The sequence below is a fragment of the Chiloscyllium punctatum genome, chromosome 1 (genome assembly GCF_047496795.1).
Source record: "Chiloscyllium punctatum isolate Juve2018m chromosome 1, sChiPun1.3, whole genome shotgun sequence".
NCBI lineage: Eukaryota > Metazoa > Chordata > Chondrichthyes > Orectolobiformes > Hemiscylliidae > Chiloscyllium > Chiloscyllium punctatum.
This window is the reverse complement of record NC_092739.1, coordinates 13,470,414-13,493,750: the sequence shown is the minus strand read 5'-3', so window position 1 is coordinate 13,493,750 and position 23,337 is coordinate 13,470,414. Positions and strand designations below refer to the sequence as shown.

At 40.4% G+C, this 23,337-nt stretch overlaps 1 protein-coding gene across 1 annotated transcript in view; it reads left to right on the top strand.

Moving 5' to 3' along the window:
• abce1 (ATP-binding cassette, sub-family E (OABP), member 1) overlaps positions 1-23,337 on the top strand; it is a 59,536-nt gene that overhangs the window by 324 nt on the left and 35,875 nt on the right. Inside the window, exons 2-3 of the mRNA XM_072571305.1 lie at positions 10,778-10,945; positions 18,428-18,513. Coding sequence (XP_072427406.1) covers positions 10,843-10,945; positions 18,428-18,513 — 189 coding nt within the window. The 5' untranslated portion in view covers positions 10,778-10,842. The remainder of the gene's footprint in view (positions 1-10,777; positions 10,946-18,427; positions 18,514-23,337) is intronic.

Here is a 23,337-nt window from a genome sequence, read left to right as displayed (position 1 = left end):
CAGCCTTTGCTAGAGATGGCAGCTGTGTGACTGGCCTCAGACGTTGATGTTCAGGCGGGGAGAGCTGGACAGCGGATGATGTACTTGTTAAAGCGGTTGGCCTTTTGCCCCAGTGTTCAAATTCTGAAGAAAGCATAGCCTTTTTGAGTTACATTCCCCAATCTTGCAATGTTATAACCGATCGCTGTGGGTGTTTGTGTTTGAATCTTGTATATCACGCGAAAGTTTGAATGGGGCAATGACAAGTCTGTCTCTACAGAACGCTAGCAGTTTACTTTATGAGAAGGGTTGCGGTTCCTTCATTCCGTTTTTTTTTTCATTTGTCAAAAGTTTAATTATTAGCAGCATTCGGGAAAAAGTCATTCAGGGACATTTTTTGCTACTACTCTGAATTCTTTATTTTTAATAATAGTCAAATGCCTAAAATTGTTATCATCTTAATTGAGTTGGGTTTAGCTTATTGAAATTGGTTAAAAGTAGTTTTGCTTGTAGAAAATAAGGCTAATTGAAAACCTAAACTAATGTTTACTGAGAAACAGTGTTTAAACATTAATTCATCTCCTTCCTAAGGAAACAGTTATTTTGTAAATATCAAAATTTGCATGATTGTTAGTCTAATTTGAGTCTAGTATTTGGACCTGTTGCATTAACCTTTGAAATGATTTAGTTGTGTAATACTTGTTAAATGTTCTTCAGTCTATTGGGATATGCTACGGGTTTGTTTTCTGTACATTCAGGAGGTGTTTCTGGCAAAGCCAGGTTTTATTGCTCCTCACTAACATCCCTCAAGATAGTTGGAACTGCTGGCTTGAACCTCCACAGTTTGTGGGGTGTAAGTATGTTCAATGCTGTTAGAAAGGAAGTGCTTGGATTTTGATCTAACAGTGAGATGGTTTGAAATCAGGACATGAAGGTGAGAGGAACTTTAGTGAAGTGGCAATCACAATGCAAATGGCACTAATCAAACTGAAGAGAGGTTGTAGGCAGAGGTACTGAGTTGACTACTGAATACCACTTGAGTAAACAGCTTAGGGTTTTTTTAACAGCCTGAACAAGTGTGACCAGCTCTGCCTCATCCATATTTCAGGGTTTTGATTTTGTCAGTAGCATCAGGAGCTATTGGGTCTTAACAGAATTGGAAGCTTGAGTGACTATCTCCTGGCTGCTACTCTTCTCTGAATTTTCTCTTTTTTTTTGCTCTGGATTGGAGAACTGCGTGTGAGAACCTCTGAATTTTTCCTTTTGTTTTGCCAAAGGGTGTGTTTGTGGGATGTTAATATATTCAAACAGTTAATTATTGTACTCTTATTCTGTTAAGTTCTCCAGTAGAGTTAAGTCATGCTAAATTCCTCGTTCTTCAATTGGTATTTTAACTACAGTGTTCAAATAAGTTGTTTTGCTTTTGTAGCAAAGTAGTTTGACCAGTCATGTTTCATCTGCAACAGACACTTTTATATTTGCCTTTTAAAATAAAAAAAAGTTGGATCCAGTCTATGTTAAAATATTTTGAGGGAGTCTAATCTGGACCATAACATCAAATGGCAATTTCTTGTCAAGTCAGCATCATTATACAGAGTGTAATAGCAAGTGTTTTTTTTTAAAAAGCAGGATTTATTTAATTGTGTTTACTAATTAACAAGCAAACCAGATATAAGGCTTCTGAGGATTCTTGTCGCTTGGGGATGGCACGGTGGCTCAGTGATTACCACCGCTGCCTCACAGCACCAGGGAACTGGGTTCTTCTTGCCTCGTGTGACTGTCTGTGTGGAGTTTGCACATTCTCCCCAAGTCTGCGTGGGTTTCCTCTGGGTGCTCCAGTTTCCTCCCACCATCCAAAAATGTGCTGATTAAGTGAATTGGCCATGTTAAATTGCCCATGTTGTTAGATATGTTAGTCAGGGGTAAAGTCGGGGAATAGTGTGGGTGGGTTGCTCTTCAGAGGGTCTGTGTGGGCTTGTTGGTCCGAAGGGCCTGTTCCCATACTGTAGGGAATCTAATCTAATCTTGCACCTTGAAGGGAGGAATTCTTTCTTTGACCACTTTATCAGTTTCTCTCTGTTATTTCTCCGTTCTGTTTTGGCTGTGCCTGAGGTCCAATCAACTTGATAATTTCTTCTGAAAGAGTGAGCGAGTTCTATGAAACTCACACACCGGTACATGAGCATCAACAACAGATCGTGGATGAGATTCTCTAGCCTTTACCAGTTCTTGCTGAATATTGTTTTTCCCAAAACCATAATTATCCTAATCCCAATTATTACTGCTTTAATATTAACTTAAACTCACTTTCGACCATTATGGGACAAGATGGACTTTGTCGTAGGGTCTTGAGAGGTGGCTAATTGGTGAGTAGGTCCATTCGTTGTTAATTCTCTGAAATTCTTTAGTTTCATGAAAAGTTCCAACAGACTGGAAAATGGCAAATATAACCTCTATTCAAAAAAGGCAGAAAAAGGATATTTTATCAGTCAGTTAGCTTGATGGCTAGCATATGGAAGTTATACTTTGTTGGAAATTGTACCTATGTACATCAGGAAAACATGAGGTTATCGGGAAGATTCATCATGGTTTCATCAAAAGAAAGTTCTGTTTAGCCAATTTATAAACCTCTATTCTTGCAATTAACTCCAATAAAGTTATGAGGGGCATGAATAGGGTAAATAGACAAGATCTTTTCCCTGGGGTGGCGAAGTCCAGAACTAGAGGGCATAGGTTTAGGGTAAGGGGAAAAAAAATTTAAAAGGACCTAAAGGGCAACTTTTTCATGCAGAGGTTGATGCATGTATGGAATGAGCTGCCAGAGGAAGTCTTTGAGGTGGGTACACTTTCAAAAGTTAAAAGGCATCTGGATAGGTATATGAATAGGAAGGGTTTAGAGGAATATGAGCCAAGTACTGGCAAATGGAACTGGATTAATTTGGGATATCTGATTAGTGTGGACAAGTTGGACCAAAGGGTCTGTTTCCATTCTGAACATCTCGTACTCTGAGTAGTACACATTGTGGATAAGGCGGAGCTTATTGGGTAATGGACGTGGGTTTCCAAGGGTTACTGCATAAAATGTATGCTCATGATGTAACTGGTAACATATCAGTACAGAGAAAAGATTGGCTGGCAGATTTACTCAGTACATAAAGGGTATTTGGCAGGATGTGATAAGTGGGGAGGGTCCTCTGTTAAGACATCAGCTTTTTACAACTTGTATCAATAACTTAGATGAAGGGAGTGAAAGATATGGTAACTAAAGTCACAGGCGGCGCCAATTAATATGAAGAAAGCTTAAGGAGTTTGCAGAAAGATATAGATCAGTTTTGAAAGTGGCAAAAATCTAATAGTCATAGAGATGTACAGCACGAAATAGACCGTTGTGTCCAACTCGTCCATGCTGACAAGATATCCTAACCTAATCTAGTCCCGTTTGCCAGCACTGGCCCATATCCCTCTGAGCCCTTCCTATTCATATACCCATCCTGATGCCTTTTAAATGGTGTAATTGTACCAGCCTCCAACACTTCCTCTGGCAGCTCATTCCAAACATGCACCACCCTCTGCGTGAAAAAGTTGCCTTTTATATCTTTCCCCTCTCACCCTAAACCTATGCGCTCTAGTTCTGGATTCTCCCAACCCAGGGAAAATACCTTGTCTATTTACCCTATCCGTGCCCCTCATGACCTTATAAACCTCTGTAAGGTCATCCGTCAGCCTTTGACACTCCAGAGGAAAAAAGCCTCATCCTCAAGCTCAAATCCTCCAACCCTGGCAACATCCTTGTAAATTTTTTCTGAACCCTTTTCAAGTTTCACAGCATCCTTCCAATGGGAGGGAGACCAGAATTGCACATATTATTCCAAAAGTGGCCTACCCAATGTCCTGTACAGCTGCAACATGACCTCCCAACTCCTGTACTCAATACACTGTCCAATGAAGAAAGAGGGAAGTGTTCTGAAGATGTGGGTGTACTGTACCTTTTAAGAGAGTTAAAAGCAACAAAACTACCTGACAGAACCAAATGTTCTGAAAAGAAATATAATGTAATATTTGGTCAAACAACTCGCTTAGTTGGTTGCCTGGAAACAACCAAACAGATTCAAATTAGGCCAGTTTAACTCATACCCCAAAAAATACTAAACTCCAATCCAGTATTAATTTAGTATATTGATAACATTAAAAACCAATGACACAATCCGATGCTTTGGAGGTACAAGAAAAGGTAAAATTGAACAGTTGAGCAGAGAACTGCTAAGTCCCAGCATATAAAAAGACTGCCTGAAAAATAGCTCTCTTAAAGATACCTTTATTGAACAGTAACCTATGAAGCAGAAATCCCTAAGAAGAAAAGACAGAAATACAGAAGACGAAAGCTGTTTGGTTTTGTAAATCTTAATTGGGAGTTTTATCGGTTACAGATAGGTTAGAGGAAGGAGTTGTAAATAGTTGTTAGTAAGTTATTCTCTTGGACTTTAAGAAATAAAATTGTTAATTTTTACTTTAACTAGTTGTTGGCCGATCAAATTTTCACAGATTGCTTCACGGGATTTTTTTTTCTGTATTGCCGGTTTGAAATTAAGCAGGAGAGTTTACCCCATGTTGTAACAGAAGGTTGCAAGAAAATATGAAGTTGTTAGCTAGCTAGTGAATCTAGGTGTCCAAGTGCTTAAATAGTGTGCAAGTACAGCATAACATTTGACTTATTGTCACATGTACTTATATACAGTGAAGATTTCTGTTTTGCATTCAACAGGACTAATGCCTGAAACGTTGACTTGCCTGCTCCTCTGATGGAGCCTGACCTCCTGTGCTTTTTCCAGCACCTTGCTTTTTGAGATCAACATATAACAACATACAGATCATTGGGTGTTTGGACAGAGCGAAGCATGTAAGGTTATGGGTGCACAAAGTAAGATCGACATTAGATTTGAAATTAGAGGTCTCTTTAGCAGCCTAATAATAGGGAAGAAACTGTCTTGAACCTGTTGGTATATGTTTAAGCTTCTGTATCTTCTGCCTGATGCAAGAGATTGGAAGAGAGTATTACTGGAGTGGGACAGAGTCTTTAGTGATGGCTGCCTTACATCTCATTAGGATAGCATTTTTTTTAAGATTGTGAGGAATCGAACATAAAAAGCAAGGATATTATGCTTCAGTTATTGAGGATATTGATGAGACCATCTTCAGTACTATCCAGAGTACTTTTTGTTTGGTCTCCTTTTATTTAAGGAAGGATTTAAATGGTGGAGCTGGTTCAGAGGAAGTTTACTAGATTAATATCTGGAATGAGTGGTTATTCTGAGGATAGTTTACATTATCTGGGTATGTTTCCACAGGAGTTTAGCATGACTGGTGACTTGATTAAAAATGTAAGATTCTGAATTATTCTAATTAGCGACTGCCTTTTTACAATAGATGAAGCTTTTATTTTTGAAGGATTGTGTGAATTTGGAACTTTGTTTCTGATGCAGAGGTGATGGGGTTTCATTGAATATTTTTCAGGCAGAATTGGATGAATCCTTGTTGGACAGTGGAATCAAAATTAGTGGGGGTAGAAGATAATTAGCATTTGGAACACTAACAGTGTAACATGATCTTATGGAATAAGACCTGACTGGCTGAATGGTCTACTTCTTCTATTTCATGTTTGCAAGTGATGATGTGTAGCTTCTTGAGGAACTTGCAGTTAGTGCTTCCCACATACTTGCTGCCTTTATTCCAGGTGATCGAGGTCACCGGTTTGAAAAATGCTGTTTGAAGGAGGCTTGCAGAATTGCTGCATCACATGTTGTAAATAGTTCATATTACTGCTGTATATTGTTTGATGGGCTGCTGATTGAGTATTGTCCTGGATGATTTTAAATTTTTTTGTTGTTGAAATTGCACTCATCCTAGGCAAATGAAGATTATTGTGGTTATCCTTCTTATACAGACCACAGAAGGACCCCAGGATGCAGGTTAACTTCATGTTTACTCAAAGAATCTCTGCTCATCTCCCTCCAGTGTGAGGACTTCTCTGATTATTTACAGAAAGCTATTGACCATTAAGCCCCATGGTCACATGTATTTAAATTTAATTACTGGACAATAAACAGAAATCTTATGTTCTACATCCTTCTCATTCCATTGTACAGACATGTAATATATTCTCCAGTTTGCTATCCATGTTGATACAGGTCTCAGGATGTACAAGGTTCCTCACCAGTCATTGCTGCTGTGGATCCATGGGGTGTAAAAGGTTCTTGCCTGCAAAAACATGCATTGCCGTACTAGCTTGTCTTATTCCTGTTGGTATCACTTCTTTATCAAACTTTACTGAATTTCTTCTACAATTTACCACTGCCGTTGACCTTGCCCAGTAAAACGTGGAAGAGTACAGCACCAGAGCAGGCCATTTGGCCCATGTCTGTACCTACATGGTGCCATTCTAACTAATCCCTTCTGCTTACATGTGGTCCATATCCCCCTTTTCCCCATTCAGGTGTCTAAATGTCTGTTAAACAGTGCTATAAGTATCTGATTCTGCCACCTCCCTTGGCACAGTGTTCCAACTACCTACCACCTGTGTGGTGTTTTTTTTGAAAAAGAAATGCTCATTCTCTCTCTTGTCTCCTTTAAAATTTCCCCTCTGGTATGTGACATTGCCACCCTTGGAAAAAGATTCTGAAAATCCACCCTATTTGTGTTCCTCATAATTTTGCATGCTTCTATCATGGTGCCCCTCAGCCTCCGAAGCTATAGCAAAAAAACAATCCAAGTTTGTCCAACTTGTCCTTACAGCTCTCCAATGCACACAACATCCTGGGGAAACCTCTTTTGCACTCTCCAAAGCCTCTACATATCTCCTATAGTATGATAAACAGAATTGTACGCAATACTCCAGATGCAGCCTAACTAAAGTACTTACAGCTACAATATGAAATGCCAATTTTTAAACTCAGTGCCCTGACCAAGGCAAGGATGTTCCATGCCTTCTTTACCACCTTATCCACTTGTGTTACCACTTTCTTGGAGCTATGCACTTGCACCCCAAGATTCCTCTGTATATCAGTGCTCCAAACATCCTGCCATTTACAATATACTTTTATCCTGCATTTAACCTCCAAAGATGCATCACCCCTCACTTCTCCAGGTTAAACGCCCATCTGCCATGTCTATGCCCAATTTTCCAACTGGTCTATTTCCTGCAGTATCCTTTGACAACCTTCATCACTATCTACACCTTTACCAATGTTCATGTTATGATTTAGAGATCCCATTAGGTCCTAGGGACTTATCTACCTTATTTTTCAAGGCTCCCTACATCATTTTGTTAATATCAACATGCCCCTTCTTAATATTGCCACTGTTCATATCCTGCTCCTTGGTGAATGCCAATGCAAAATACTTGTGAATGGCCTCACCCACTTTCCCTGGCTCCATGCATAAATTCCCTCCTTTGTCCTTCAGTGGAGCTACCCTTTCGCTCCTAATGTGTATAAAATGCCTTGGGATTCTCATTAATTCTACTTGCCAAGGATATTTGTGGCCATCTTTTGCCCTGCTAATTATTTGTTTAAGTCCTTTCCTTTTCTTTTATATTCATCCAAGGTCTGGTTTGGTTTCAAGGGCTTGGCATATGCTTCATTTTGCTTTTCAACTTTCAATATCTCTTGTCATCTAGAGTTACTGAATCTTCCATCCTCTTGGCAATGTACTGGTCCTGAACTCTGATCAGCTGGCATTTAAAAGACTCCCACTTGCCAGATGTGGATTTATCCTCAAACAGCTGCCCTGAATCTAATTTCTCCAGTTCCTGCCCAGTACTATTGTATTTCGCCGTCCATTAAGTTAACATTTTCACCTGAGGATCAGTCTCATCCCTAACTATTGTATGTTAAAACTTATGAAATTGTATCACTGTTCCCAAAATGTTCCACCACTGAAATTTAGCCAGGTTCATTCTGCAATACAAGGTCTAGTATGGCCCCTTTCCTATTTCGACTATCCACCTATTGTTTCAAGAAGCCCTGCTGGATGCACCTAACCATTTCTGACCCAACTAAACCCCTGACACAGTTCCAGACAATACTGGGAAACTTAAAAGTACTCATTACAATAACCCTGTTCATTTAAGTCTTACCATGCCCTGTTTACATATCTGCCACTCTCCCAAGTGGCAGTAGCAAACCTTCCACAAGGATATTGGTGCCTTCACAGTTTAGGTGCAAGCTATCCTTCTTGTGCAGGTCTCTCCTGCCCTGCAAGAAACTGCAACAATCCAGATATCTGAAGCCCTCCTCCTTATGTCAGCTCTTTAGCCACACATTCAGCTGTATTATCTTGCTATTTCTGGTGTCCTCAACATATGGCGCAGGGAATAATCCTGAGATTACAACCCTTGAGATCCTGCTTTTCAACTTGCTACCTAACATTCCAAATTTCCTTTTGCAGGATCTCCACTCTCTTTCTGTCTGTCATTACTAGTAATAAGGACCATAACATCTGGCTGCTCACCCTCCCCTTTCAGAATGTCCTGTGATATCCTTGACCCTGGCAACAAAGCATCTTGAAGTTTCACTCGTGACCCCAAAAATGCCTATCTAAAACACCTGACTAGAGTCCCCTATTACTACTGCTCACTTGCACTTCAGCCCTCCCTGATGTACAGCAGAGCCAATTTATGGTGCCATTGATCTGGCGGTTGATTATGTATTACAAGTTTCATAAAGCTACAAGAACTGTTAACATCAAGTTTTGAACATCTACTAAACTAAGCATAAAGCCAACATCCTCAACTAATGGGTTTGACCAGCATTAAACATCAGGTCATGCCAGGCATGTTCTCCTAATTTTTGAATTTCTTCTGTTTTGTTTGGCTAAACCATTTTAACCAGTTGTTTTTCAACTATATTTACTATATAGAATTGATCTGAGGTTTGGAAACAAAGAGGGGATTGTGTGGCCAATTTGAGAGAGAGACTCAAGTGCTTTACTCACAATGGTGACATACTTTGAATCACAGTTGTTACTGTGTGTTGGAAGCAAAAGGTAGGCTTCCAAATGGAGTAAATATCCATGGATAACATGGACAAGTGGTGTTCCACATCAGTTTGAGTTGAGAGAGGACTGCAGGTGATGATTAGGGTTTCACTGCCCATAGTTGACGCGATGCCATGAGACTTCGTGTCCACATTGAGCACTACCAGGATCACCCCTTCCCAAATACACGCAACTATGCCCCTACTTCTGGTTGATTCATCCCGCTAATGAAAGCAGACATATGTAGAGGTAGTGATTGAGGAATCTGGAACATTGGAAGTAAGGTATGATTCTGAGATCTGTTGTTGACTAGTCTGTTGGTATCTTTCAATTTTGACATTACTGTATCTCAGTGACTTTGAAGGATTGACTAGGCAGGATGTGAATTTATTTCAATACCTAGACCAGTTCTTGTGGTCTGTTGTATTGTTCAACGTTTTGTTAGCGATTCAATGTGCCTGAATGCCTTGCTATACTGGGTTTCACAGAGCAGTAAGAGTCAGCTCATTGTGTATTTCCCATCATATGTAAGCTAAACTAGGTAAGGATGGCAGCTTTCCTTCTTGGAAGAGCCTTCGTGAACTTTGATTAGCTTTTCATAAATTTGATAGTTTCGCAATTGTGGTAACAGATACTAGGTTTTGTTTTAGACTTATTGAATTTAAATTCATCCAGATCACCAGTTGCTTCCAAAATTGTCTTTTCATTTTCAATATTATTATTGTTTTTTGAAATTTTTAGTAATATGCATATTTTAAATAAATGATTTGGATGTGAATGTCGGCACATGGTTAGTCACTTTGCAGATGACCCCAAAATAGGTGGTGTAGTGGACAATGAAGATCATGATCCGAGTACAACGTGGCCTTAGTCAGAATAGCCAACGGGCTGAGGAGTAGCAGATGGAGTTTAATTTAGATAAATGTGAGGTGTTGCATTTTGGTAAGGCAACCAGGACAGGGATTTATGCAGTTAGTGATAGGCCCCTGGCATTGGTGCCGAACAAAGACCTTGGAGTGCGTAGTTACTTGAAAGTGGAGTCACAGTTGGCAGGGTGGTGACGAAAGTGTTTGGCCCCATTACCTTTATCGGTCACAACACTGAGCATAAGAATTGGAACACTGTTCTGTGGTTGTACAGAATACTGGTGAGTCTACTTTTAGAACACTGCATACTGTCCTGATCACCATTCTGTCGGAAGGATGTTGCTAAACTTGAGACGGTGCAGAAAAGATTTACAAGAATCTTTTCTGGACTGGAGAGTTTAAGGTACAGGGAGAAGCTGAAAAGGCTGGGGCTTTTTTTTCACTGGAACTTCAGAGGCTGAATGGTGACCATATAGAGGTTTATAAAATAATGAGTGGCATGGATATAATGAATAGCCAGGGTCTTTTCGCGAGTCTGAGGGTGTCCAAAACAAGAGGACGTAGAGTTAAGGTGAGAGAGGAAAGATTTAAAAGGGACCTGAGGGATATCTTCACACAGAGGGCGGTACGTGTATGGAATGAGCTGGCAGAAGAAGCTGTGGAAGTGGTTACAATTACAGCATTTTAAAAGGCATCTGGAGGGTTTATGAATAGAGGGATATGGGCTAAATACTGGCAAATGGGACTAGGTCAGTTTGGGATGTCTGGTTGGTATGGATCAGTTGAACCCAAAGGGTCTATTTGTATGATTCTGACTGTATAATGTTACATACTGATATACTTTTCTCCTGTACATGAGGCTTTTCTGATTAATGGATATTTTTTGTTGTTGTTGTTCGTAGATTGTGACAGCTTTCTGGCATGATACAAAGTTTTTCTCGTCAAGATACGAGCTCACTGAGGCAATATGGCAGATAAGCTAACCAGAATTGCCATAGTCAGCCATGATAAGTGCAAGCCCAAAAAATGTCGTCAGGAATGCAAGAAGAGCTGTCCAGTAGTTCGAATGGGTAAGCAGTTTTGTTTTTCTTGTATTGCTGTAGGTGGATGAAAAGAAAAATAAATTTATGCAAATCTGTTAGTGGCACTTTGTAGTTCTTTATGATGGAAAGAGATCAATTTGTCGCTTTTTAGTATGTCTGTAATGTTAATAAAAACCCTACGTTTTTAAACAACTATTGGTGAGAACAAAAAGTGCCCAAAATCAGTGAAGTATAAATATACTTCTTATTTCCAATTTAAAAAAAGAACTGTCACTTGCATAACCCCTATCATGTAATTAAAAAAACAATATGCCTCACGAGCATTATAAAACAGAATTAAGATAGATGACCAAAAGCATAGTCAGAAAGGTAGTTTTAAAGGAGGAAAGAGAGGTAACGAGGGGGTTTATGGAGAGAATTACGGAGCTTAGGGCCTCAGCAGCTGACAGAACAACATTCACCAATGGTGGAGTCATTAAAATTGGAGATGCACAGAAGGCAATCCTTAAAAGGGTGCTAATGTTTAAGACCTTGGTAGGTAGTGCGAGGCCAAGGATGAAAATTTTAAAATTAGAGGCATTGGTTTACAGAAGCTGGAATAGGTTAGTGATTGGAACTTGGTGAAAGTTAGAATATAAGTGACAGCAGGTTGGGATGACCTCAAATTTCCAGTTCTGTATGTGGCAGAATGTCCTGATAGAATGCATTTGTGATGTGAGATGGTGATATGTAGTTAACTACATTCAAGTCTGAAACAAAGCCTTTTGATTTAACTACTGAGAAGTATGGTAGAGCAGACCAAGTTAACCTGCCCTTCAGTTTTCTCTCCATATTTGTGCTGAGATTTCAATTACAAATCTCTTTTTGCAATGAAATATGTTCCTGATGTCTATATTACACGTAAATAACTGTGTGCAGCACGCTTGGAAAGGATGTGGTTTTTAATTTTGACATACATTGTTCTGGAGTCAGATGTACAGCACAGAAACAGATGCTTCGGTCTAAACTGTCCATGCCGACCAGATATCCCAAGCCAATGTAGTCCCATCTGCCAGCACCCGGACCATATCCCTCCGAACCCTTCCTATTCATATACCCATCCAAATGCCTCTTAAATGTTGCAATTGTACCAGCCTCCACTTCCTTTGGCAGCTCATTCCATACACGTACCACCCTCTGTGTGAAAAGATTGCCCCATAGATTTCTTGTATCTCTCCTCTCTCACCCTAAACCTATGCCCTCTAGTTCTGGACTCCCTGACCCCAGGGAAATGACTTTGCCTCTTTACCCTATCCATGCCCCTCATAATTTTGTAAACCTCTATAAGGTCATCCCTCCGCCTCCGCTCCAGGGAAAACAGCCCCAGCCCGTTCAGCCTCTTCCTGTAGCTCAAATCCTCCAACCCTTGCAACATGCTTGTGAATCTTTTCTGAACCCTTTGAAGTTTCACAACATCATTCCGATAGGAAGGAGACCAGAATTGCACGCAATATTCCAACAGTGGCCTAAACAATGTCCTGTACAGCTGCAACATGACCTCCTGTACTCAGTTGACCAATAAAAGGAAAGTATACCAAACGCCGCCTTCACTATCCTGTCCACCTGCGATTCCACTTTCAAGGAGTTATGAACCTGCACTCCAAGGTCTCTTTGTAAAGCAACACTCCCTAGGACCTTACCATTAAGTGTATAAATCCTGCTAAGATTTGCTTTCCTAAAACGCAGCACCTCGCATTTATCTGAATTAAACTCCATCTGCCACTTCTCAGCCCATTGGCCCATCTGGTCAAGATCCTGTTGTAATCTGAGGTAACCCTCTTCGCAGTCCACTACACCTCCAATTTTGGTGTCATCTGCAAAATTACTAACTGTACCTCTTATGCTTGCATCCAAATCATTTATGTAAATGACAAAAATTAGAGGGCCCAGCACCGATCCTTGTGGCACTCCACTGGTCACAGGCCTCCAGTCTGAAAAACAACCCTCCACCAACACTCTGTTTTCTACCTTTAAGCCAGTTCTGTATCCAAATGGCTAGTTCTCCCTGTATTCCGTGAGATCTAACCTTGCTAATCAGTCTCCCATGGGGAACCTTGTCGAACACCTTACTGAAGTCCATACAGATCACATCTACTGCTCTGCCCTCATCAATTCTCTCGGTTACTTCCTCAAAAAACTGAAATCAAGTTTGTGAGACATGATTTCCCACGCATAAAGCCATGTTGACTATCCCTAATCAGTCCTTGCCTTTCTAAATAAATGTATATCCTGTCCTTCAGGATTCCCTCCAATAACTTGCCCATCACCAACATCAGGCTCACTGGTCTATAGTTCCCTGGCTTTCCTTACCACCCTTCTTAAACAGTGGCACCACATTAGCCAACCTCCGGTCTTCCGGCACCTCACCTGTGACTATCGATGGTACAAATATCTCGGCAAGAGGCCCAGCAATCACTTCTCCAGCTTCCCACAGAGTTCTAGGGTACACATGATCAGGTCCTGGGGATTTATCCACCTTTACTCGTTTCAAAACATCCAGCACTTCTGTAATATGGACATTTTGCAAGATGTCACCATCCATTTCCCTACAGTCTATATCTTCTATGTCCTTTTCCACAGTAAATACTAATGCAAAATACTCGTTTAGTATCTTCTCCCATGTTCTGCATAAAGGCAGCCTTGCTGATCTTTGAGGGGCCCTATTCTCTCCCTAATTACCCTTTTGTTCTTTATGTATTTGTAAAAACCCTTTGGATTCTCCTTAATTCTATTTGCCAAAGCTATCTCATGTCCCCTTTTTGCCCTCCTGATTTCCCTTTTAAGTATACTCCTTCCTTTATACTCTTCTAAGGATTCACTTGATCTATCCTGTCTATACCTTACATATGCTTCCTTCTTTTTCTTAACCAAACCCTCAATTTCTTTAGTCATCCAGCATTCTGTATACCTACCAGCCTTTCCTTTCACCCTGACAGGAATATACTTTCTCTGGATTCTCATTATCTCATTCCTAAAGGCTTCCCATTTTCCAGCCGTCCCTTTACCTGCGAACATCTGCCCCCAATCAGCTTTTGAAAGTTCTTGCCTGATACTGTCAAAATTGGCCTTTCTCCAATTTAGAACTTCAACTGTTATATCTGGTCCATCCTTTTCCATCACAATTTTAAAATTAATAGAATTATGGTCCCTGGCCCCAAAGTGCTCCCCCACTAACACCTCAGTCACCTGCTCTGCCTTATTTCCCAAGAGTAGGTCAAGTTTTGCACCTTCTCTAGTAGGTACATCCACATACTGAATCAGAAAATTGTCTTGTACACATTTAACAAATTCCTCTCCGTCTAAACCCTTAACACTATGGCAGCCCCAGTCTATGGAAAGTTAAAATCCCCTACCATAACCACCATATTATTCTTGCAGATAGCTGAGATCTCCTTACAAGTTTGTTTCTCAATTTCCCTCAGACCCCCTAATAGTCAATAATACAATCCCAATAAGGTGGTCATCCCTTTTCTTTCTTCTCAGTTCCACCCAAATAACTTCCCTGGATGTATTTCCAGGAATGTCCTCCCTCAGCACAGCTGTAATGCTATCCCTTATCAAAAATGCCACTCCCCCTCTCGTGCCTCCATTGTATTATTGTATTGCATATTACTCTCCACAAAGCTTTCAGTGTCCTAAAGATGCATTTGTTTCAAGGTAAACAGTGTGTCCAGTGAGTAACATGAGCTGATAGCCACCATCACATGCAATTGTTTCACTGTCAAATATGGAACACCAAATGTTGTCTGTAGTTCAGATCCACAAACATTTCCAACAAACACTTATCAAGTCCTGCTTTATATATGCTATAACTGCATGCTATTCCAGATTTGGAGTTGTTGGTGTTGGACTGGGGTGTACAAAGTTAAAAATTACGCAACACCAGGTTATAGTCCAACAGTTTTAATTGGAAGCACACTAGCTTTCGGAGCGACACTGATGAAGGAGCGTTGCTCCGAAAGCTAGTGTGCTTCCAATTAAACCTGTTGGACTATAACCTGGTGTTGTGATTTTTAACTTTGTTATTCCAGAGTAATCTTGTAATGCAAAGATAATCCCTCCTCCCCACCCCCTCTCAGCTTTAAAACCTCTTTGCCTCTTCTGCCTTCAGCACCAGGAGCTCATGGACATCTTTTGTCATTAGGCTTGTCTCAATCCTCATCAGGATTGTGTCTCTCCCTTCTTCTAGTCCTGTTCACATCATCTTTAATGATCTCCTGCCTGTCCTGACCTGAGCTCTTTGGTTTAGATAGAATCCCTACAGTGTGGAAACAGGCCATTGGACCCAACAAGTCCACACCAACCTTCTGAAGAGTAAACCACCCAGACCCCTTCTCCTACCCTATTACTTTACACTTACCCCTGACTAATGCACCTAACTTACACATCACTGAATGCTATGGGCAATTTAGCATGGCCAATTCATCTAACCTGCATACCTTGGGATTGTGGGAGGAAACTGAAGTACCCAGAGGTCTCTCTTAAATCCCATCAGACCCTCAGAATCTGCTTTGTTCGAAAGAAGCAAATTCTGTTCCATGACTCCTGCTTTGAATAAACTGCTGATTGTCCAACTTCCCTTCCTGGCTCTCATGTTAACCAACATTGTAAGTAGTTCTGTTTGTTCAGATTTTGCCTCTATTTTCTGCAATCTTTCATTCACACACACCAAAAAAAAACCATTGATCCCGTTGTCTTTACAAACTATCATCCTTCCCCTATTTTCCTATGTCCTCAAATCCTTGAATGTGTTGTTTCTTTTTAAATCTGTTTTTATCTTTCCTGAAACTTCATATTTGAATCCTTTTAATGAGAGTATTGACTTTTTAAAAATAAGTCACAAATGACTTCTTGGATGACTTAAGCTAAACTTCTCCTTTTCATCTTTCTCTACTTTCTGACAGTTGACTCCCACCTAACTCCAAACCCTCTCTACTGTCATCCAGATGGGTGGAACTGTTCCCACATGGTTCCATTCAATGACTTGTAATTGCTTTTTTTCTCACTTCTGTGATAGACCTTTTTGCTTTCCTCCAAGAATTTATCCTTGATCCCTATCTCTTTTCAACAACATGCTAAGTGTAATCAATTTTTCTTAAAACGTATAATAAAAAATTCAATTGTATTAAAAGCATTGATCGTTGATGATGACGATTTCTCTCTTATTTTTCCCCCCCGCCCCCATTACAAGTAACTGAAAGTTTCACCCATAATTTTCTCTATGCTTTAATTTCCTTTTGTCGAAATATGGTCTTAAAGTAAATTCCAAAAATCAAGCCACAGCAAATTAATTTACCTACATTAAATTAATTCGACTATTTTAAAGTATTAATTTAAAAATTGCAATTATCAGCTTTCTGTGTAAAAGCCATTATCCTGATTGTGGATAGTTGACTGTTATGTTCCATGAACTGCAGAAACATCTTTGGCTGGATTTTGATGAGTGGCAGATATACTTCAATTATCATTCTGCTGTTTTTTTAATGGTCAGAAAGAGTTTTAACTTTGTGCCAGGCGATTTTGATCAGGGCTCCTTCAGAAATGAAAAATGTACTCTAAATCCCACGGGTCTCTCGTAGTGCAGGATAGTTGAACCATATCCCATTTCCCACAGCAGTAGTTGTCTTCTGCTGTGATTTAAATGTCCAACATCACAGAAGATTCAACAGATCCTGGGAAATTTATAAGTTTCAGAGATGTACGAGGTTCAGGTGCCAGGCATGTAGGAGTGAAAGGAGGCAGTTCTTGGGTTCCCAGAGAGAAGTTGTGAGGGAAGGAGTCTCCAGTCTGTGGGGATGTGGCTGCTCGTAGGTAATGGATGTAGCGTGTTGGGTCATGAGGTAATGTTGAATCTGGTGGTGAAGCTAGGTCTCAGTGGGTCAGGGGACTGTTATCAGGTAAAGGTCGAGGGGGTATGTTTGGTTTGGAAAATGGAAAATTGCTGGGATCAGTTTAATAGCTAACCAGGAATTCTCTTATGTTTTTAATTGTCTCTTTCCTGAATAACTATTCACTGCTGCAAGAATTCTCTGATTTAAGTGGACCCTTTTGGAGAGTTCCAAGCATAGGTAAATTGTCAGCCAGAATCTTCAATTTCTTGGACAGTATCCATAGAGCGTGTAAACTGATGGATTCTGCTTGGACGCAATGCACAACACCCATCCAAGCAGCAGAAATAACTATCTGGCCATCGGAAAATTGGTGCTGTTTAATTTATGCATTGTCTTTCCTGGCCGTAATGTGAATTTGAAGCAAACAAGCTCAAGACTCCAGTCCTAAATGATTCAAAGCTTTTAACAGTTTTTAATTTTGGTCAAATCAAAGCCATTCTGCTCACCTCCCTAGAGGCCCTTTCATTGGAGATGCAGTGTAACTGCATTCTTCCCTATAATTGAATAGGAGATCACCATTCAGGTCATTAAGCCTACTGTACCATTCTAACAGATCATGGCTGATTAGTTTTTCAACACTATTTACTGGACTTAACTCCGTATCCCTAGATATGTTTCAGCCAATGAACGTCTGAGCTCAATCTTGAAAGCTCCAATTTTGTGACAACTGAAGCCTTTTGGGGCAGAGAAAATGTTTTCTAATTTCCTTCTTAAATGACCTAGCTCTAATTTTGAAGTGACCCCTTGTTCTTGATATTCTTAACATTGGAAATAACTTTATTTTTCTACACTATTCAAAGGATGCCTCCTACTTAATTATCCATGCTGAAGAGAGTAAAAGGCCAGTTTGTGCAGCCTGCCCTTATTTGATCCTATGTTTCACTCTGATTGCACTAGGAATTAATTGCACTCCTCCCAAGGTTAATGTTTTAAAATGTATTCTCATGAGGTGTGGAATTGCTGACACAGCTAGTATTTGTTGTCTGTACTTAATTGCTCTCAATGGCAGTACAGTTGGTTCTGCTACAATGTGTTTCTTCAACCTGAATTGGCTTTAACACAATTGAAGAATTTCAACCATTATTTATAGAATGCCAGCTTTTTAAACCTGTATTGGCTATAATGTGATTCTGGCTCCATTAGTGTAAAAAGTGCAGCTATTCCACGATTTCCTTATAACATAGCACGAGAGCAGAACAATCGTGTTATATCAGAACAGACTAGGTGAGGTCAGCAAAATCACTCCCTAAAGGATGTTTGTGAACCAGATGGGTTTTGTTTTTACAATAAACAGCAGTGGTTACATGGCCTCCATTGGGAGAGCCTTTTAATCCAGATTTTTATTGAATTCAAATTTCATCATCAGCCATGGTGGAATTTGAATCAAGTGACCAAGGTATTAGGCTGTGGATCTGGATTGCTAGTTTAGTGACATTACAGCAAAGCCACTAGCTTAGTCTCTAATAATTTTCTTTAAATTGTATGTAAATTTTAGTGAATTCCTAAATTATAAAACAAGTCTCTAGTACAAATTTAGAAACTTTAAGTAAAACTATTTCTTTTGTTTTTTTATTTGCAGGAAAGCTTTGTATTGAAGTTACTGCTCAAAGTAAGATTGCCTGGATTTCAGAAACTCTCTGTATTGGTTGTGGGATTTGCATTAAGGTAAGCTGTGTGTTTGCTGGGAAGCTGTTGTGATGCCAGCTAAAGTTTAAATGTTGCTGATTTCTTAAGTATGTCACTTTATTGACTGTTGATTCTGCAAATGGTTTGCACCAATTGAATCTCATTGAAAAATGCTATGATTTTGAAAACAATAAAATTAATTTTTGTTCCTTCTAATGTCCAGTAATATTACATTGGATCTGTAAATATTCAGCATTAACTATCCAGCAATGTTACTAAAATACTTAAGCTGTTATTAGATAAACTAGAAAATATTGTGTATGGGGTGAACATATTGTCTTTTTGTGAGCTAGAAACATAATCAGTTTTCAAAGATATGCAACAGCATCCCATTTTGTTTATCCTGATGTGTCCTGTTTCCTTCCCATCTTTTTATTGGTCTTGTTGCAATTGCCCATTTTCCCTCTGGGATAATTTTCTTCATTCAGGTTATGGCAAAATTGGCTGGGTCAGCACAGACAAGAATAGAATCTGTCCCTATTTAGTCAGTATAGCTCTGGTCCTTGCAACTGACCACTGGAACAATTTACTGAATTTCTACATAACACTATAAGTGATCCATTATGCACATGTGTGCTATCTGATAATACTTAAACGGAATGTTTATAAATACTAATGGTATTTAGTGGGTGATGAACCCCTAGAATGGTTACTGTACAGGAAATGGCCTTTGAGCCTTAGTGTGCTGACTCTGAAGGAGCCATTCACACAGCAACTTCCCTGTTTTATCCCTGTAGCCCTATACACTCCTCCTTCTCTGATAATCTAATTCACTCCTGAATGCCTTCACTGAACACGCCTCCATCAAATTCTCAGACAACGCAATCTAGAACCTATCCACTTTCTGCATGAGTGCTAACCTAAGAAACAGTTAGTTTGGATCAGCGGGGATATTTTTCACTGGAACATATGACGTTACGAGGCACAGAAGCAGACCCTTCTGTCCAACCAGTCTATACTGAACATACTCCCAAACTAAACTAGTCCCACCTGCCTGTTCATGGCCCTTGTCCCTCCAAACATTTCCTGTTCATGTACCTATCCAAACGTCTCTTAAACTTTGTAATTGTGTCCACGTCCACAAGATGTTCATTCCACAAACTAACCACCCTCTGTGTTTTTAAAAAAAAAATTGCCTCTCATGTTTATTTTAAATCTCTCTCGTCTCTCCTTAAAAATGTGCCTCCTGGTTTTGAAATCCTAGTGAAAAGAAAACTACCATTAACTTCATACCTCATTATTTTATAAACTCCTATCAGGTTGCCTCTTAACCTCCAATGTTCCAGTGAAAAATGTCCCAGCCAATCCAACCTTCCTTTATAACACAAACCTTCCATACCTAGCAACATTCCCGGCAATATCTTCTCAATCCTCTCCAGCTTAATATCCTTCCAATAACTGGGCAACCGGAACTGGACACAGTATTCCAGAAGACTGCTCACCAATATCCTGTACAACTTCCACATGACTTCCCAACTCTCATACTCCAATACTCCAAGGACTGAGCAATGAAGGCAAGCGTGCCAACACATTTTAATCGCCCTGACTATATGTGATACAAACTTCAAAGAACTATGTACCTGTACCCCAAGGTCTCCCTTCTGCAACACTGTGCAGGGCCCTACCTTGCACTGATCCAGATTGGACTCCATCTGCTGTTTTTTTTTCAGTCCATTGACCCATTTGATCAAGATACCTTTGTAATCGTAGCAAACCTTCTACTGTGCCACCAGTTTTGGTTAATGATCACGATGCCAGGTTATAGACCAATAGGTTTATTTGGAGGTACTACCTTTTGGAGCACTGCTCCTTTGTCAGCTACCCAGTGGGGCATGATCATAGGACCCACTAACTTATCTGATGAGGAGCAATGCCCGGAAAGCTAGTACAGGAACGCAGTCCTTTATCCGAAACGCTGGGGACCAGCTAGTTTTCGGAATTTGGAATTTTTTGAATTTTGGAAGAAGTGACAGTTCAACGGTGAAATTTTTAAAAATCTTACCAAACAGCAGCCTCACTGTGACTAACAGGCCCTGAGACAAAATTGAGGCCTGCCAGTGTTGGACCACATAACCTCTTTTTCCCCCCCCCCCCCCACCACCCCCCACCCAACCACATGTGAGTGATGCGCATCGGGTGGATATGGAGTTGGGTTAACTGTTTGCACGCCAAACGACCTTGTTACTGAGATAAAAACTTCGCAAAAATACCTTCAGATTTTGGAGCTTTCGGATAAAGGGTTGTCTAGGTGTACTTGCAAATTAATCTGTTGGACGATAATCTGGTGTTAGGATTTTTAACTTTATCCACCCCAGTCCCACACTGACACCTCCACATCATGGCTGCCGATTTTGGTGTCATCCACAAATTTACTAACTATGCCTTCTGTATTCTCATCCAAATCATTTATATAAATTACAAACAAAAGAGGACCTAGAACTGATCCCCCTGTAACACTGCTGGTCACAGGCCTCCACGATCTCTCACTCCTGTTTAAACCAATCGTATATCCATTTTGCAAGCTCACCCTGAATCCCTCGTGTCTTAGCTTCACTAATTAGTCTACCCGTACAGAACCTTGCCATCATCAATCTTTCTGGTACCTTTCTCAAAAGAAACTCAATCAAATTTGTGAGATGTTTTCCTGCTCAAAACCATGCTGACTATCTCTAGTCTACTTTTTGCCTCTCAATGTCCACAAATCCCTATTTTTATAAACACCTCCAGCAACCAAAGTCAGACTAGCAGGTCTCTGGTTCCCTGGTTTCTGTTTACAACCTTTCTTAAGCAAAAGTACAACATCAGTCACCCTCCATTTTACAAAGTTTGCTTGACAGTGCTCCTGCAGCATTCCTTGGGATGTTTCACTCCACCAAAAGATGGTATTGAAATTCTAGTTGTTGTCAGAATGATCAAATTATCTTCCATTTCATTGTCAATATTAAACTCTAAAAGGTGACCTGGTAGACTGCCTGGGTCCTAAATAGGGAATTTTTTTTTTAAAAAGCCTTTTGTACTGTTTGAAGGTGCACTTGTCAGAGTAAAACCTAAGTCATGTTAAAAGTCGAGGTGGTTTCACTGTGTGCCAAAATTTTAATGTAGAATGGTATAGCAGAGGAACAGCCCCTTCGGCCCAATGTGTTTGTGCCAACTGTGATGCCATTCTAAACTAATCCCATGCACCTAAACGTCATGGAACTGAATTTAATGAAGATTGGTTTGAATTATAAGACCAAAGGTTTCAATAAAAACAAAACCTAACTGGAGGAGAACAATCCACAAACCACCTCTTGCCCAAAAATGATGGAGCCCATCAGTGCATAATAAAAAGACTGGAACATTTTTAGCCAGCTTCAGTTGGAAGTGATGAGCGGATTATCCATCATTGCCTTCTAATCACTTCTCTCGATTCCCACAGAGTTCTAGGGTGATCAGATCCTGGGGATTTATCCACCTTTATGCGTTTCAAGAGATCCAGCACTTCCTCCTCTGTAATTTGGGCATTTTGCAAAGTGTCACCATCTATTTCCCTACAAACTATATCTTCCATTTCCTTTTCCACAGTAAATACTGATGCAAAATACTCGTTTAGTATCTCCCCCATTTTCTGTGGCTCCACACAAAGGCTGCCTTGCTGATCTTTGAGGGGCCCTATTCTCACTAGTTACCCTTTTGTCCTTAATGTATCTGTAGAAACACTTTGGATTCTCCTTAATTCTATTTGCCAAAATTATCTCATGTGCCCTTTTTGTCCTCCTGATTTTCCTCTAGTCCACCTGCTGTGGTTTGACCCACAATGCCAATGTAGGGAATTTCAGAATTTTGACTCAGTTACAGTGAAGGAATGGCAATGTATTTCCAAGTCGGGATGGTGAATGGCTTGCAGGGGAACTTGAAGGTGGTGGTGCATCCATATATCTGCTGCCCTTGTCCTTCTAAGTGGAAGTGGGAGTGGTCTTGCGTTTAGAAGATGCTTTCTGAGATTTTCTACAGTGCATTTTGTGGATAGCAGCAGTGTGTAATACTGAACATTGGTGGAGGGAGTGGATGCTTGTGGATGTGGTGCCAATCAAGCAGGCTGCTTTGTCCTGGATTGTGTCAAGTTTCTTGAGTATTGTTGGGGCTGCACTCATCCAGGCAAGTGGGGAGTATTCCATTAGACTCTTGACTTTTACCTGGTAGGTGGTGGACAGGCTTTTGAGGGGAGTTACTCGCTGCAGTATTCATAGCCTCAGATCTGCTCTTGTAGCCACTGCATTTATGTGATGACTCCAGTTGAGTTTCTGTTCATTAACAACTCCCAGGACATTGATAGTGGGGGAATTCAGTGATGGTACCATTGCCCTTTATGCTGTAAGGTGTTTAGATTGTCTTGTTGGTGATGGTCATAGAGTTGTATTTATTTGGCGTGAATGTTACTTGAGACTTGTCAACTCAAGCCTGGATATTGTCCAGATCATGTTGCATCTGGGCATCGACTGTTTCAATGTCTGATGAGTCGCGAATGGTACTGAACATTGTGGAATCATTAGTGAACATCCCCACTTCTGACCTTATGGAGGGAAGGTCATTGAAGCAGCTGAAGATGGTTGGGCCCAGGGCACCACTCTGAGGAACTCCTGCAGAGCTGCCCTGGAGCTGCGATGAATAACCTCCAACAGCCACGACCAACTTTCTATGTGTCAAGTATGACTTTAACCACCAGAGAGTTTGTCCCCTAATACCCATTGATTCCAGGTTTGCTAGTGCTTCTTGATGTCGCACCTAGTCGAATGCAGGTTAAGGGTTGACACTCTTCTGGAA